General features: G+C 38.6%; 1 protein-coding gene across 1 annotated transcript in view; it reads left to right on the forward strand.

Annotated features, from left to right (window-relative positions):
• The window catches only part of CYP7B1 (cytochrome P450 family 7 subfamily B member 1), a 182480-nt gene that overhangs the window by 151871 nt on the left and 12817 nt on the right, over positions 1 to 17792 (forward strand). Inside the window, exon 5 of the mRNA XM_075828309.1 lies at positions 6826 to 7004. Coding sequence (XP_075684424.1) covers positions 6826 to 7004 — 179 coding nt within the window. The remainder of the gene's footprint in view (positions 1 to 6825; positions 7005 to 17792) is intronic.

The raw sequence follows: 17792 nt of genomic DNA on the forward strand, positions 1-17792 counted from the left end.
TTTGTTTAGACTTAGCCCCGTCAAGGCCAGCCTTCTATTTGCAGTTCCTTCTATTGCTGCCCTTACCCCCTAACGTGCACCATATTGTACCCAAATAATGCAATGATACAGTGAACTAATAACACTGCCATAAAGTGCCCAAAAAATACTGCCGGGCAGTTTCTCTAAATAGCACTGCCCAATCAATGAATTAAGGAATATAGCTGCGTTCTTGCACCAAGTGTAGGATTGGGTGTGCAAGCATCGGCGTCAATGGTGCCCTCTTCACTGGTCATAAGGGATGCGTTCTATGACCACAATATAATAACACACCCAATAGACTGAGTTTAATCACCTCCAATCCCCCCAGCCATACATCTAAGATAGCGGTTGGCTAAATACTCGTTTGTCCGACAGCTATCTACCTAACTTACCCATAAAGATGCGCACTTATCCTATTGGGGACCGGTAGGTTTCTGCATTTTGAAACTTGACATGCCTAATCTCTGGGTTCCCCCTGACATTTGCTGTTGGGGGACAGTCAGAACAGATAGGTTGTCAGCAGATCCGCTGTGCATAGGCAGCTTTACCCCCTTGTCTGGGTTTTCAGAACCTCCTTTCTATTCTTTTTATTTTCAATGAATTATGAGTAATTTACAATCTAACATGGAGAAAAAAATATTTTCAATGCTATAAATGTTATAATCACACACTTCTCACTTGATATAAACCAACCCCCTGAATAATACATGAAAGCGCTATCAGACCTGAAAGTCGTCCTTTGTATAAATGATCATAAATAAATAAATGATTTCAGAATCTAATGAAAGTCTTTATACCCGGACTTAATGGGTCCCATGCGCCATGTAGTCTGGCACAGTGTGAAAGATACCGGTAAGAACTAGTTGTATTATATTTAGGTGGTACACATTCACATACCGGGAGGGATGAGTTTATTGATGACACTCTTAGACTGCAATTCATTTGACAGGCGCATGTCAGTCACTGATATTATTCACAATACCAGTCATGTTGACGGGATAACACTACCTGTCACACAATGACTAAACTAAAGTAGTCAAAGAAATGACTTGACTGTAGTGTATAGCGGAAACATTACTGAATATTTCAAATTAGGTCACATTTTTATTACTAGACACTTGACAATACAATACTAGAGATACATTATCTATGTTCAGGCATGGATATACTGCTTATCGTATGTTTGTGATTCTGAGATCAGGGATTATTGCTTTGTTTGAGACCAAATGCATCTTTTTTTTTTTTTTTAGATTTTGCTACCCAAACAGTTCTAAGCTGTTACACTTACCTAAAGGTGTCAATCTCTGAGTTTTTCATTTTTTTTCTCTAAATCCATTGGTGTTTTTTGGCTTCTTTTAGACTGATATGTATTAAACTGAGGGTTGGGAAGACAAGAGGCTCACTATGATTGTGTTCCCCAAGGGCCCAAAGGAGCCGGCCCTAAGACAAAGGACAGGCGTTTTGGAATCCAACATACTCAAGACTTCATTTCCCCAATGGTAGACGTTGAAGGATAGTCGGATTGTCCCATACGCATTCAAAATCAGCGGGATCCCCCTACGATTTATCTTATGTGTATCTCGCTACAGAGAGGCAATTTCCAAGTTTTTTAATGTAAATATTGCGTACGATTTTATATGCCAGAAATCCACCATAAAGTAAATGGAAGTTTAATGGCAGCTAAAATGTACTGGTGACCCCCTTACAGTATAAGTATCAAAATTAGTTCTAAAGACATTATGCATCTTTTGCTCATCCATGTATATTTTTATACCTTCTATCACTAGGTCTGATGTACTTTGTTCTATATGTGAGCTTGGACCTGATAAAGATGGGGATGGCACAGGTATAGGATGTAGCCCAAAGGTAGATTCCTTTCTTGGTCTTGGGTAATTTATTTCCTGTCATCTTACTGATTTTGTTATTAATAATAAAATTTTTGGAAGTGGGGTGATATTTTTGTGTAAGTGTCATTCTCAGATGTATTTTTTTTCTAGGGTCCAGACTTTATATTTTGTCCAGGTGTCCATGACCTAAAAAAAAAAAAGACATAATCCAAAATATTTATTACATTTTTATCTTCTAGGTGCCACTGAATATTACTAACAAATGTGCAGATCTTAAAACCGATTTATGTTTCAATAAAAAAAATGTCCATTTAATTCAATAAATTATGACACCATCACAACCAGTTTATTTTTTGTTTAGTTTTTAGATTAAAATGTATTCATAATTTATTATTTGTGTGTCATTAGATGATTTTGTTAAAGCAGATGTATCAGCTGAATATGTTGCCCTATGGAAGTGCAGTATATTACAGGGTCAGGTCCTTTCTGCTTTAGCTAAAACGGCACAAACAAATATTGTGCTGTTTGGCTAATAGGAGAAATCAAAGAACACAACGGACTACTAGTTATATATCCAGTGTACTAAAGAGGGGAGTTGTCCCCGCCCCCCCCCCCCCCCTCAGCGGTGATTGGAAACAGAGGAGGATATGTATACACAGCAGCCTGTCAATCACTATAAGGAGGGTGGGGATGAGGCGGGATGAGCGTTCTCCATCATGAATACATCGGACTCATAACTATGAGTCCACTTTATTCTTTGATCGCTCCTATTAGCCAAACAGCTCAATATTTCTTGGTACCATTTTGGCTTATAGAACAGAATTGCCACTGTAATATGCTTACCTTACATTGGACAGCGTATTCAGTTGGGAGATCCACTTTACAAGTCGATCATTTGATCATCCCACCAAAACACAGGAATCAGGGGTGCAGCCATAGGAGGTGCAGAGGTAGTAGTCATACCTGGGCCCTGGTGCCCAAAGGCCCCTCACACTCCTAAGAGGACAACCGTTTCAAAAATGGAACATGGTAGGTGGGGGCCCTGTTGCAGTGTTTGCGTTGGGGCCCAGGATCTACAAGATTTGACTCCCTGTTATTTCTGTATTTCGTCATGTTAGGCTTCTATGAGATCTTTGATTAAAATTTATTTTGGGACCTTTTTAGGACGTGCTTGACCAGCAAGAATTTCATGCTAAAAGAACTACATACTAAATGAACTCATGTTCATGCTACATCCGTTCACATCTGTGTTACAGGCTTTGTTAGGAGCCTCTGTTTCAGATTCAAGCACATTTGCTAGACAAAATAGCACAGCATGCAGCGCTATTTTGTCCGGCAAATTATGGAAACTGGGCGCAGCACATTAAAATCAATGGGTTCCCCGGGTACCGTTGGTGTCCGTCATGTGAAGAATTCGGTACATCTGTTATTTTCATTGCTCTGCTCCTATGACAGAGCAGAATAACATTAATAGCTACGTAAATGTGAACAGAACCTTAAAAATCTATTATACTTGCTGTATTTGAGGATGAGATAAACAGAATACCCGCTGCACCGTTATGTTAGTTTGCCCTGATGTTAATAATTAAACCTTGGGGCTTATTCCTATCATGAATGGTATTTGCTGTGTTTGTGAAACAACTTACAACGAAATGCTGGTTTCTAGCTACATTCAGACCTACATGTTCGAAAGTAAAAAAAAAACGTGGTTTGATAGATCCCCCTAGCAACTTGTTTCCTATGGGACAAAAAAAAAAGGTCCTGGCCAAATTTTCTAAATGATCAGTAATTAGTGGAATTATAACTAATAACTATTTTTGCAGCTTATTCACCAGGGATATCAGTGATTCAGTATTTTTAATACAGCACAGTTGGATTAATATGGGGCTTGTGTTACATATTGTATGATTACTGATATCATTATATTAATGTGCTTTGTGTAAATATTGATACATAATCATAATATTATTTTACACATCTAGTATCCAATTCAATATAAAGAAAAGTAGAGAATGAGGCAGCACAACCAAATAAATGAAAAATAGTGATCCTGTTTACTATCACTATTTTTCATTTATTTGGTTGTGCTGCCTCATTCTCTACTTCTCTCTATATTGTAGGGTCATTGGACTGCAACCCAAGAGGCATGCACCCACCTAATCTATTTGTCTGGTGCTGCTAATTTTTGTCTATCTAGTATCCACTTCAGGTTGCCTGCAATATTTACTTGTTTAGATCCAGGTTAATTAAAATTAACTTGCCAACAATAGCCAAATCTGCTAATGAAGCAAATGACCTTTTATTACCTGCAGTCCCTTGTTTTGATTGGGTGATTGACAGTTCGTTGTTTGGCTACTGTGTTGTATTTCAGCTGACAAGACTTTTCATTTTAACTCAATTTGCCTGCCTATCAGAAGCTGGTGGCAGGCCAGACTCAAGTCACCCAGTTTTGCCTCAGCAGCTTGCTCGGTTTCTCATTAGTACGCATTTATTCAGAGGAAATTGGAAGACAAATGCTTGAAGGCATGTGAACTAAGTATAGCAAATAACGTTTTAAGGCTCACTATTTAAATGAACATTGAAACAAACGTTTCCTTTAAAAAAAAAAAATAGTCTAGTCATAGTCATTGGGACCTCAGGATGGAAGACTACAAAAAAATGTGACGTTTAAAATGGATTTATGTAAAAAACAAAAAAGCCCCAAAAATATCAATTGTCTTCGAAGCATCGACGACGGGTTTTATGTTCATTTAATTTTTGGTAGCAGTAAATCACAAGAATCTAATGTGTAAGAAAGAAGGGGGTGTAGGTCCTGTTCTTTTGCTGCCTGGTTATCCCTAGGTATTCTTTAAATTGCCTTGTTTGTTCGGTACTAGCACAGAAACAGATGTTGCTGTACTGTGCAAGATAATTTACTGTACCTCATGGTGCAGAATGGAAGGCATCCCAAGCTACCCAGCTGGTCTGTTAGTAGCACTTGCTGGTGCCTGCTGAACTATGACAAGTGTGAGGGAAGGCTGTAGGTTTATTGTGATTCGATTCACTGTATATTGTCTGATATTTGTGCAGGTTGAGTAGAATACTGAGCACTTTGTTTGGGGGAGGGGGAGTTGCATTAGTCGACAGACCTAAATAAGTCCCCCTGTCCTTTGGTGATCATAATGTGACTCATTACTGTTGTCATCTAATAATTATCGGCATGATCGCTCAGAGCTACAGCCAAGCTCGTCTTCCACACATAACTGGTACTGGAAGGTAAAACAGATTTGTCATTTACGATCTGACTGCTACGCCACACTTTGTGCTCTATTATTGTGATTAACTTCTGCATAAGATATGCTTACCCAATTGTCATCTGTGATACTGCACTGGGCACAGGCTGCCACGCTTCCTGGAAAAATGTCAACCAATATGATGTGTCCGCATTACCCTGAATATAAAATGTAAACCAGCTATTTTATCGCAGCAGCAGGTTCAAGCATATATATTTTTGTTCTCTTATTCTTTCTCACCCTCGCCGAATTCCTCGGGTAAATAGTCTTACTACATATGCCAGCTACCATTTCTAAACATTTATTCCAATTACATTATCGTCTCCATATTTTTAGGTCTGCAGTCAGCAGAAAAATGGAGGCTGGACCATTGATTTGTACCATGTAAAGTTTTTTGTTGCCAGAGCGCTGCCAGTTGAAATTTATCGTGTCAGGTGCCTTGTGGCTATCCGCAGTAGAGGCCATATTCTGGAACCAGAGTTGTTCCCTGGCTTCGTCACCAACAAGCCGATTTGACTCTGCCTGATTATAGTAACGAAGGCAGTCCAAAAGAATATGCACAGACTCACTGTACGTCACATTGAATCACAGCGCTGGCCACACAGAGCTGACCGCAGCCTCATTTCTTTAGACAAATGCACGCTTAAGGAAAAACCTCCTGCGAGAAAGCATCCAAGGCCACTTTATTTGCTATGCATGCTGCAACAGATTTAATATTTACTGAAAGAACATTTGTTATTATCTTTTTCAGAAGCATCGTGTATGCTGGGAATCTGCTGTCTCTGATAACTAACCTTTTGGTTAAGAAAGTGCACAATGCTTTGTTAACATGCTGCTTTTATTTATTTCACTGTATCACCTCTTGCTCGACGCCGGTTTCTGCGAAAATGACTTTATTTTGTTTCAAAAGCCCATTATTAGAGAAGATCAAGCCCCATTATGGCCCCAATATAAGCTGCTGGAGGAACAGTCAGGTTTGATTACAAAACGAGAGTTTCAGATTTAGACAGCAGCTACATGCTGATATGCCTGTGATCAGAATGATTTATGCAAATTATTCATACTAATCCCATTGGGACTTCTCCTCAAACTGCCAGGATAAATTGCCGGAAATTACCCATAAAATCTGTCGTGCTAGGAGCAAAAGGTGAAGGCCACTGGGAACGCAAGGACATTCGACTTCTAAAGCATCTTATAATGTGGCGTACATTTGTGGAAATATAATTTTAGAATTAATAAAATATAGTAAATATTTTACTCTACATCAAGGATATCCCCCATCTGGCTAGACACGATGAGAGATGTAGTTTAGTTTGGTCATTGGCTGGGCAATATTTTCCAGGATTGCTCATTCCTTATGTAAATGAATAGTATTTTGTATGCGGTCTTAATTATCTCATTGGCAAGGTTTCTATATTGTGCATGTTTCCAATAAATGAGAAAGGTATGCTAGAAATGTTTCCATAAAAAAATCCTTTGACTATAATTTCTGTATATTTATAGCTGTATTTTAAGCCCTTTATGTGGATTACATGCAGTGTTATGCTTCCACTGCAGTGTTCCTATAACCTCAGCGCAGAAAATATACTTGTGTTATGGTGCCCAGTGGGGCTGTCTAGTCATTGGCAATATATTCTTTTAGCAAATCATAACTGCATCATTGTCATATCCATTTTTTTTCTCAGGTAGTGCTATAAGCGAGTCAATGCGATTATGCTCTGCATCCATGAACATCCGTGTAGTTCAAGAGGATTTTCTTCTGGAGCTCGAGGATGACCAGTCAGTGAGTCTGAGAAAAGGCGATTTTGTAGCCCTATATCCCCCAGCACTGCACAAAGATCCGGAGGTCTTCGAAGATCCCGAGGTAAATATTCAAATTGAGCTTGTCATCAGACTCCAGGCACGGTGCAGAGGCTGACTCTTTTACAATGCATACATTTTGTAATGCTACTCCTTCTTCTGGAAGTAATTTGCCTATATTCAGTCACAGTTTTATGGCCCTGCAGGTGGAAGGGCTTGTAGCTCAAAGTTAAAAAAAAAAACTGGTCCTTTCAAAAAAAATGACAATTGCACATTGAATATTGAAAACTTCAGGCTAAATGTGCACTGTCTATGTCTCTAGATCATTTTATAGCTATAGAAATAATAGGTGGTGGCTTAAACTCTAAGTAATGGCCAACATTTATTTCCGTGCCCTGAGAACATAGAGAATACGTTCCAAATATGAACAGTTTTTTTTCTGATGATATGCAATTTTACATAGGAGATGAAGTACATAATAATAGTAATGTGAGTTGAATAACGTATTTTACGCATCTAGCTTTATTTTAGAATGCAGTTGACAGTCATATGAATAACATTGAAATATTAATGTATATTATGTCTTGGATAGGAAATGTGGACGCAGTTATGGAGATACCAAATTAAAAATAAACAGGCAGTGTGTATTATTTCAGTTCTATGTGAATAGTTGCTGTGTCCATATAGATACTCTTGGTCCTACTTGTAGGATGTATCTATGGTGACATGGTTTTCCTGACCATTTTCAGGAGACGACAACCTCAATTTTAACTCTAATCGCTGGACCAGCTTAAAGGGGTTGTGACAAGATTTGGATTGATCACCTATCCACAGGGTTGGTGATAAATGTCTGATTGCTGGGGCAAGACTGCATATACTCCCACCGATTACTAGATTGGGGGTCATGAGATCCCCATTCCTTCTCACTACACAATCGCAGGGAGGAGGAGTCTGACTGGAGCGGTGGTTGAGCATGTGCATTGCTGCTCCGTTCAAATTCTATGGGATTGACAGAGATAGCAGAGTATGGTCGTACAAACTCTCCCTCAATGCATTAGTGAAGTAAGGGAGAACGGCAGTCTGTAGGCCCCAGTTCTAGTAATTAGTGGGACCCCCAGAGATCAGACATTTATCATCTACCCTGTCTCATTTAAAGAGTGCCCATCAACTCTCCTGACATGTATATTTAAGTAAATTATAGCATTCTCCATGAAATAACAATTCTGGATCATCTTTTCTTAGAACTATGTTGTGCCGTTCCTTTGACATTCCTCCTAGAAATTTATGAATAAATTGACACCTGGGTGTTACTAGTTGGGGGAGTGTCCTTATACAGACTGACAATGTCCAAACAGTGAGACTGTGTAGGGACACGCCCCTTTGACAGAGGAAATGGTAACACCCAGATGTCAATTTTATCCATAAATTTCTAGGATTGTCAGACCAAGGGCACAAAGTTGTGAGAAAACATGTTCCAGAATTATTTAATGGGGAATACAAGTAACTACTAAAAACAGACATGTCAGGAGAAGTGATAACTCCTCTTTAAACTGACCATAGACATTATAAAAATAAGCAATCTTATTTTAAAGCGTAATATATAAAAAAAATGTTGATCACCACATGATAGTTTCCAATTCAGTGTCTTGACGATGGCAAAAAATGAATTTTGATAATACAATTTCGCACATGTGTGGTCATTTCCACATCCTTGTGAAATTGCCAAATACATGTCACAATTACATGACAATGATTAATAATAGTAAAAATTGGAAAGAGAAAAACGCCTGATAAATCTCTTGTTGTTGAAAAAAATTTGATTAGTTGTGTCCAATTGTTTACTGATTTGATACAGTTGTTTTAAATAGAAAGGCTATCAATTATCAGTTGTATCATATAAAAATAATCCCATTGCTCTTGTACTGTTGCCCCTCCCCAATGGTTGGGCAACCACCTGTTCTCATTTTTGCCCAAAGTATGGGATCAGGAGTGCAAGATCCCTGGTGCCCCAGTCATAAGGGCCAGTGGCAACCCTGCCAGCCAATGTTTTTTTTTAACCTTTTGAGCAGCCATGGGCCTCCCAGGAGCCTCAAGCCCTGAGCGGCCACCTTTATATGCCCCTATGGTAATCTGCCTCTAAATTATATGCCCGACGTGGCAAAGCTGACAGGTCTTAGCAGACTCAGATCAGCTCTGCCAGTGATTGTCACATCAGGGAACTGTTTTCCCCTGTTACTGTGGCTCCTATCGATGCCCCAGGTGCAGTAGAAAACTATAAAATAAGATAAAAATGTTATACTTTGTGACATAAAAATAATAATTTCAGCAGCCCAACAAATAAAAAAATGTAAGGGCATTAAGAGGTTTCTATAGTTTAAATAGCTAACCTATTTTCTCACACACCTCTATGCTTCTACTTTCATAATCTGATAAATCACACAATTACCTAGAAATAAAAAAGCAGAATACATTAATATAAAAATAATAATAATTACGCTACTTTTAAAAGAGCGGAGTAAATCCTTTAAAGTATACCTAACTTTTCAGGTGACTTTCAGAATAAGCTTTCATATGTGTGTACGTGAGGAATAACGCTATTTCTGGCCATTATATGATTTGCATATGGAATATTTTAGTAGTTTTGCTCCCTCCTCCTGTTCCCCCTCCCCTCTCCATAGACTTCTATGCGCAGACTGCGAAAAGACATCCCTCCCACTTCCTTCAGTCCATCGCCTCTGTTTTGTAACTAGAGACAGATTTTGACAACAGGTGGTGGACAGCAGAGTACAGGAAGGCACTTAGTTGCAATAACTTCACACAAAACTTGCATGAATAAAACAACTAAGTTTTAATAGGAAGTCCATTCCAAAACTGATATAGATCAGGTATTCTATTAGATTGGCAGAAGTTGTTTCAAAGTTAGTCTCCATTTAAGGGTATGTGCACACACACTAATTATGTCCGTAATGGACGGACGTATTTCGGCCGCAAGTACCGGACCGAACACACTGCAGGGAGCCGGGCTCCTAGCATCATACTTATGTACGATGCTAGGAGTCCCTGCCTCGCTGCAGGACAACTGTCCCGTACTGTAATCATGTTTTCAGTACGGGACAGTTGTCCTGCAGCGAGGCAGGGACTCCTAGCATCGTACATAAGTATGATGCTAGGAGCCCAGCTCCCTGCACTGTGTTCGGTCCGGGACTTGCGGCCGAAATACGTCCGTCAATTACGGACGTAATTAGTGTGTGTGCACATACCCTTAGACGTCACTTCTCCATTGACTCTCCAAGTTGAGAATCCTTTTGATTCACTGTAAATCTTAAGCCTGGTCATATAGAACGATCGGTACTGAGCAGGTGTTCTAGTAGCTGCAGATTATTACATATGCCCCTTTGTTTTCTGCAGTACATACAGTGACCCCAATTTGATAATAGTATTACATAATGTGACACTTCACTTTGACTGCTGTGCACCTGGGTTGCTATACTCTCTCATTATCAGTCTTCAATGCAACACTATTAACTACCCAACATGCCGCTTAAAATGCCCCGGAGATAATCTGTGCACATTTGACTAAAAATACCTGTGGTTTATAGGTACTTTACAAACAATATTAGGGAAATACATAGACAGCATTTATTTATTTTTACGTATTGCTAGTCACTTTTTTTTTTTATCACTTCTGTTAGCAGCAGAATCTGTATGGTAATAGGCAAGTTTAGCCAGGGGAATTTCAAATTACTAGCATCTTGATTGTCATCCCATCGTAGGGTGGCAGTATATAGTCTATATCCCATTTAAAGACTGTAGACTACTGTTAACCGCTTCCTGATGGAAGCTTAGATCAAACTCTGGGAACTTGAATTCACCCCAGGTGTATTGCTCTATATTCAGATTCTGCTAAAACCAACATATTCGTGGAATTGCAAAAGTAAAAGCTTAGATGCAATACCAGATACAGCCTATGGAAAGGAGGGGTGCTGTTTCTGGAAGAAAAAAAAAGACCCTTTGTTTTTTTTTTATCCTCAGTCCACCACATTGTTTCTCTTGACTTTACAACCTTGAAAATGCAGAGGAGGATAAACATAAATTCCCAAAATTAGTTCATGTTAAGGTTGTTCAAGTACTTACAAAGGTACACTGACTAATTGCTTATATGAAAGGTATATTAATGGTATCCCATGTACAGTATATCCATAGACAGAGAGTCAGACACAGGAATTCGTTCACCAGGTTCAAGCTCTGTCTACAGCATAAGAAACATTCATAAAACTTACATGCCACCTACTAGGGATGTTATTTTTGTTTTTCTTTATTTTCTTTGTTTATTATATTAGACCGTACAATACCAGTCGATGAACAAGAATGGTGCGGTTTCTAAAATAAAAAAAGTTGACAACATCCCTTTTGAATACAAATATTTGATTTCTATGACTGAAAGGAGTGAAAATAATAAAATGCTATCCGCCAATTAGGAAAACAGAAAATATACTATGGAATCAGATACTATATTTATAAGATATAAAAGATATCGATTTTTTATTTTTTTTTAACCACTGAATTTAGCTAAACATAAATTGAGCGTCCCTCTATAAATATATACAATGTAAGTCAGGTGATTAAACCTCTGCTCCAATAAAATCTGTACTGAATGTATGAAAGAAGCTTATCAAGATTCATACATCTGTCACCGCTACTAAACTGTTGCATAGAAGAATTGCTTGCTAGTGTTCAACACAAGTTTCTACATTTATCAGTATGAAATAAATAAGAGATGAAATGTAGTAAGCCTGGACTAAAATTCTCATTGTCCTGTATAGACATTAAGGTATTACCTCCAAATACTTTAGTACTACATTGTGATGGAGGAAAAAAGGGGGTGGTTTCATAGATGTTTTATTAAACTGTAATAGTCAGATTACATAACCATCTGCTATCATCTTTACTTGAGCTCTTTCTAGTTCTATGAAACAATAATGAAATTGCCAAGATATTTACTGACAGCTGATGACAGAAGGATGGAGGGGGTGCAAGGCAAAAATGACCGTTGATGAATCTGCTATTTCCATAAAGTGTGTGTGTGTGTGTATATGTATATATATATATATATATATATATATATATATGTATGTGTGTGTGTGTGTGTGTGTATATATATATATACACTACCGTTCAAAAGTTTGGGGTCACCGACAATTTTGTGTTTTCTGTGAAAACTCACACTTATATTTATCAAATGAGTTGCAAAATGACTAGAAAATATAGTCAAGACATTGACAAGGTTAGAAATAATGATTTTTATTTGAAATAATAATTTTCTCCTTCAAACTTTGCTTTCAACAAAGAATGCTCCATTTGCAGCAATTACAGCATTGCAGACCTTTGGCATTCTAGCTGTTAATTTGCTGAGGTAATCGGGAGAAATTTCACCCCATGCTTCCAGAAGCCCCTCCCACAAGTTGGATTGGCTTGATGGGCACTTCTTGCGTACCATACGGTCAAGCTGCTCCCACAACAGCTCTATGGGGTTGAGATCTGGTGACTGCGCTGGCCACTCCATTACAGATAGAATACCAGCTGCCTGCTTCTTCCCTAAATAGTTCTTGCATCATTTGGAGGTGTGCTTTGGGTCATTGTCCTGTTGTAGGATGAAATTGGCTCCAATCAAGCGCTGTCCACAGGGTATGGTATGGCATTGCAAAATGGAGTGATAGCCTTCCTTATTCAAAATCCCTTTTACCTTGTAAAAATCTCCCACTTTACCAGCACCAAAGCAACCCCAGACCATCACATTACCTCCACCATGCTTGACAGATGGTGTCAGGCACTCTTCCAGCATCTTTTCAGTTGTTCTGCGTCTCACAAATGTTCTTCTGTGTGATCCAAACACCTCAAACTTCGATTCGTCTGTCCATAACACTTTTTTCCAATCTTCCTCTGTTCAATGTCTGTGTGCTTTTGCCCATATTAATATTTTCCTTTTTATTAGCCGGTCTCAGATATGGCTTTTTCTTTGCCACTCTGCCCTGAAGGCCAGCATCCCGGAGTCGCCTCTTGACTGTAGACGTTGACACTGGCGTTTTGCGGGTACTATTTAATGAAGCTGCCAGTTGAGGACCTGTGAGGCGTCTATTTCTCAAACTAGAGACTCTAATGTACTTGTCTTGTTGCTCAGTTGTGCAGTGGGGCCTCCCACTTCTCTTTCTACTCTGGTTAGAGCCTGTGTGTGCTGTCCTCTGAAGGGAGTAGTACACACCGTTGTAGGAAATCTTCAGTTTCTTGGCAATTTCTCGCATGGAATAGGCTTAATTTCTAAGAACAAGAATAAATTGTCGAGTTTCACATGAAAGCTCTCTTTTTCTAGCCATTTTGAGAGTTTAATCGAACCCACAAATGTAATGCTCCAGATTCTCAACTAGCTCAAAGGAAGGTCAGCTTTATAGCTCCTCTAAACAGCAAAACTGTTTACAGCGGTGCTAACATAATTGCACAAGTGTTTTCTAATCATCCATTAGCCTTCTAACACAGTTAGCAAACACAATGTACCATTAGAACACTGGAGTGATGGTTGCTGAAAATGGGCCTCTATACACCTATGTAGATATTGCATTAAAAACCAGACGTTTGCAGCTAGAATAGTCATTTAGCACATTAACAATGTATAGAGTGTATTTCTGATTAATTTAATCTTATCTTCATTGAAAAAAAACTGCTTTTCTTTCAAAAATAAGGAAATTTCTAAGTGACCCTAAACTTTTGAACGGTAGTGTATGTATGTATGTGTGTGTGTGTATATATATATATATATATATATATATATATAGCAGACAAAGAAATGGCGACAGCACACTGCGAACACTAATGTAACCTAAGCCACTAAATATAAATAAATATGCATCACTGCTAAATCTACTTACAAATAGGGAGGTTCTTAGTGCACATTTTGATCAAAAAGTGTTTGCCCACCTGCCACAACAAGGCGACCTCTGTAAGGTGGGGACCTTTTCTGCACATACACCCAGAACTGGGACTAAGCCTACATATATATCTGTGGATGGTAGAATCCAGCATTAAACTAATTAAAATCACCCAGGGCAGAATGGGAGGAGTGCAAGAACAAAAATGGAGGCAGTCACTAACCCCACATATATGGATCACATAAACACAACAAAAGTTGCACATTCCAACAAAATGGTACAAAACGTGTATGCAGGTGCAACTACACCTGTGACTGCAAATATACAGCAGAAAAAGAAATGGCGACAGCACACTGCGAACACTAATGCCACCTAAGCCACTAAATATAAATAAATATGCATTACTGCTAAATCTACTTACAAATAGGCTTTCACCATTTCTTTGTCTGCTGTATATTTGCAGCCACAGGTGTTCTTGCACCTGCATACACGTTTTGTATCATTTTGTATGAATGTGCTGTTCAAACTTTTGTTGTGTTTATGTGATATATATATCCCTTGTAAGGCCACATCTTGAATATAGAATTCAGTTTTGAGCTCCACATTGTAAAAAGAATATAGGAGAACTGGAGAGGCTTCAATGGCGAGCGACTAGATTAATAAATGGGATGAGAGGTGTCGCTTACAATGAAAGGCTAGAGAAATTAGGCTTGTTCAGCTTGGAAAAAAGACGTCTAAGAGCTCATCTTAACAATATGTATAAGTATATGTGTGGTCAATACAGAGAATTAGCACATGATCTGTTCCTTCCAGGAACTCTACAAAGGACCAGGGGACACCCATTGCATCGATGTTGGGAAGGGTTCTTTACAGTTAGAGTAGTCAAACTATGGAATGCCCTATCCCAAGAGGTAGTGATGGCAGATACTATGTCAGCATTTAAAATGTTTATTTGCGGACAACCGCGATTGAGGGTTATAATTAATCAAACAATGAATGACATGTAATTTATTGAGAGAGGTTGAACTTCATGGACCTTTGTCTTTTTTTTTCAACCTATGTAACTATGTATAAGAAATAGTATATTTGAAAATAAGGGGGAAAAACACATGAAAAAGGAATTGTGATTTCCTTTTTCCTGGATTGTAAAACTTAGTTTACTTTTGCGAAATAAAATCAATTTAGACTTTCATTTGTAAAACCTATCAGCAGCTATCGCCAGTGAAGTGTCCACATACTATACACTGCCCGGCTAATGACGCGTTAAACGGCACCCACTAAATTCAATGGGAGTCTGTGTAATACAGGAACTTGCTGGGTCGTTCTCTTTTACCTCTATATGCTGTAATATGTCATACTGAAAGAGGTGGTCAGCAATAGGCACTTCTTAGGGGTGTATTCACTCAGAGGGATTTGCTATAGAAAATCAAAATTTGCATTTAAAAACTGAATCATACTGGTGCAGATGTTTTCCGGTTTGGCTGTGATTTTACCCTGGATAATGGCAGAGGTGAAATCGGTGTCAAAATATGCCACCTTTCCGCAGCAGATTAGAACAGGCTGCGGATTTGGTAATCTGTAGCAAACCCTAAAATGTGAATTGTTGTTCTTCAGCCACCACGTGTGAACATAGCCTAAAGGAGCTCTCCACGTATGCTCCAACAAACAAAAGGAGCACCTCTAGCCACGAAGGTCTGATCTTGTTTGCAAAATCACTACATAGGCTACAAAGGATGAGCATGGGGTTTAAACACTTTAATAAACTTTGTTAGTCCAATAAAACCCCTTTAGGCTGGGTTCACACACAGTTTTTTGCAGGAGGAAAATCTGCCTCAAAACTCCGTTTGGTATTTTGAGGCAGATTTTGCTCTGCCTGCACGCCGATTTTCGTGCCGTTTTTCGCCCGCGGCCAAAAAAGCTGTGAAATACGCTTTCTCTGCCTCCCATTGATGTCAATGGGAGGTCAGAGGCGTAAAAGCCGAAAATAGGGCATGTCCCTTCTTTTTCCCGTGAGACGGTTTTTCCGCTCGTGGGAAAAAGACGCCTCCGCCTCCCATTGAAATCAATGGGAGGCATTTTCGGCCGTCTTTTGGCTCGTTTTCTGCGTAAAAAAAACTTGTCAGAAAACTCTGTGTGAACTCCCCCTTATAGTCCTTACCTTTAATAATACATGTATAATTAAATAGTATTTAAAAAATATTTGTATCCAATATGGCAGGAAATACTATGGCACTCGGTGCCCCAGTATTTACCACTATATAAGATGACGTTTGACTTTTGCTATTCCGCAGAGCACCACTAAAATGCCCAAAGTAATTGAGTCACCAGGTGTATTGAGTGAAGGTAGCAGTGGCGATCTCATTCACACTTGTATTTCTGGCCTGTCAAATAGAGGGGGATTCCAGTCTACCTTTTTTTTAATCTATCCACTGGCACCGCTAGTACCCCGACTGATCGCCAAAACAGAGGACACTGGTCACCCATCCCCCCCAGCCAAGCGGTCAGACCCCCTCCCCCATCTATCTAGCATTTTTCACCTATCCAGTGAATAGGTGAACCATGCTAAAAGCTGAAGCAAGAGGTCAATCAGAACAAATGCTCAGTAATATTTTTCTATTTTGTAATACTGACCATTTTTTAAGTAATAGTTTTTTTGGATATAAATGGAGGAAACCTTAAACATTAAACTAGTGTAGAGTATTATTTCCCTATCCAATTCTAGCACACAACTAATCATGGAGATGATGGAGAAATATAACAAAAATGTGTTTGGAATAGTCAAATATCATTAAAATGGTCAAATTAAAGAAGTATTCCACTTTTATCCACAATTTTATACTTTTATCTTCAAGTTGACTGATTCACAACTTGATCAAACCACTTATCGTAGAGAAATTGTGTATAAATTCTTTCTAAAGGCTGCAGAATACATTATAAATTCTAGATTTCTAAATATACAGCTCATTCTACTCCCTTTCCTCACTTCTACTTGGAACTCTCTTGTTTAAGAACATCTCTTATTTTCACCTGGTAAGACAAAATATAGCATATTCTGCAGTGATTTTTGTACAATTCCATTCTCTAGGGAAACGCCACTCCTTCTTGGAATAGTGGAAAAATAAAGATATCGCGAGAGTATGTGACCTGATCGAACGCAAAATTTTATCAACATTCCATCCTTACGTGTCCGAAACAATTGGAAAAAATTACAACAATTACATCCCTTCCACTGACCGCTACCCATAAAAATATTTTGACACACATAATCCCATTTTATCTCACCAACGTCTTCTCATCTCCCGTTCTGCTACAGAAAAATGCATATTGTGCAAGAGGGTGGAAGTAACTGGCTACTATTGCCATCACAATGAACACTTTTGATACAATGGAGATCTCAATTCATAGAACCTGGTAATGTATAGTATCTTGCATGAGTACTATACCTATTTTCCTTCCAAAAAAAAACATATTTCTTGTTTGATATATTGGTATATACCTATACTCCACTAGGACAACCTATGCCATGGAAATCTAAAACCCTCATGGAAATTAGCATAAAGAACATGGAACATTCAAACGTCTTTTACCTTGGAAGAGAAATCTCTAACACGAATTAAAGGCTATGTAAACTTTTGCAGGGCATTTTTTTGATGTGTTCAGCGTCAGTGGGTCCTGCGATTATGAACTTAGAGGTGATAGATAACAGGTGGATCCTGCATGTCACTGAACCCGTCAGTCTCGCGGACCTGACGGGAGGATGATTTTGTGCTAGATACAGCTGCTATGTATAGAGAATAAAGAGCAGCTGTATCTAAAAAAGTAAAATTAATTTTTAATAAAAACTATTTATAAAGTTACACCAAACACACTGACTAAACTGTTTTATTAAAAAAAAAGTGCTCTGCAAAGGTTTACATAGCCTTTAAAAAGCA

The sequence above is a fragment of the Rhinoderma darwinii genome, chromosome 5, assembly GCF_050947455.1.
Source record: "Rhinoderma darwinii isolate aRhiDar2 chromosome 5, aRhiDar2.hap1, whole genome shotgun sequence".
In the NCBI taxonomy this organism is placed as follows: Eukaryota; Metazoa; Chordata; class Amphibia; order Anura; family Rhinodermatidae; genus Rhinoderma; species Rhinoderma darwinii.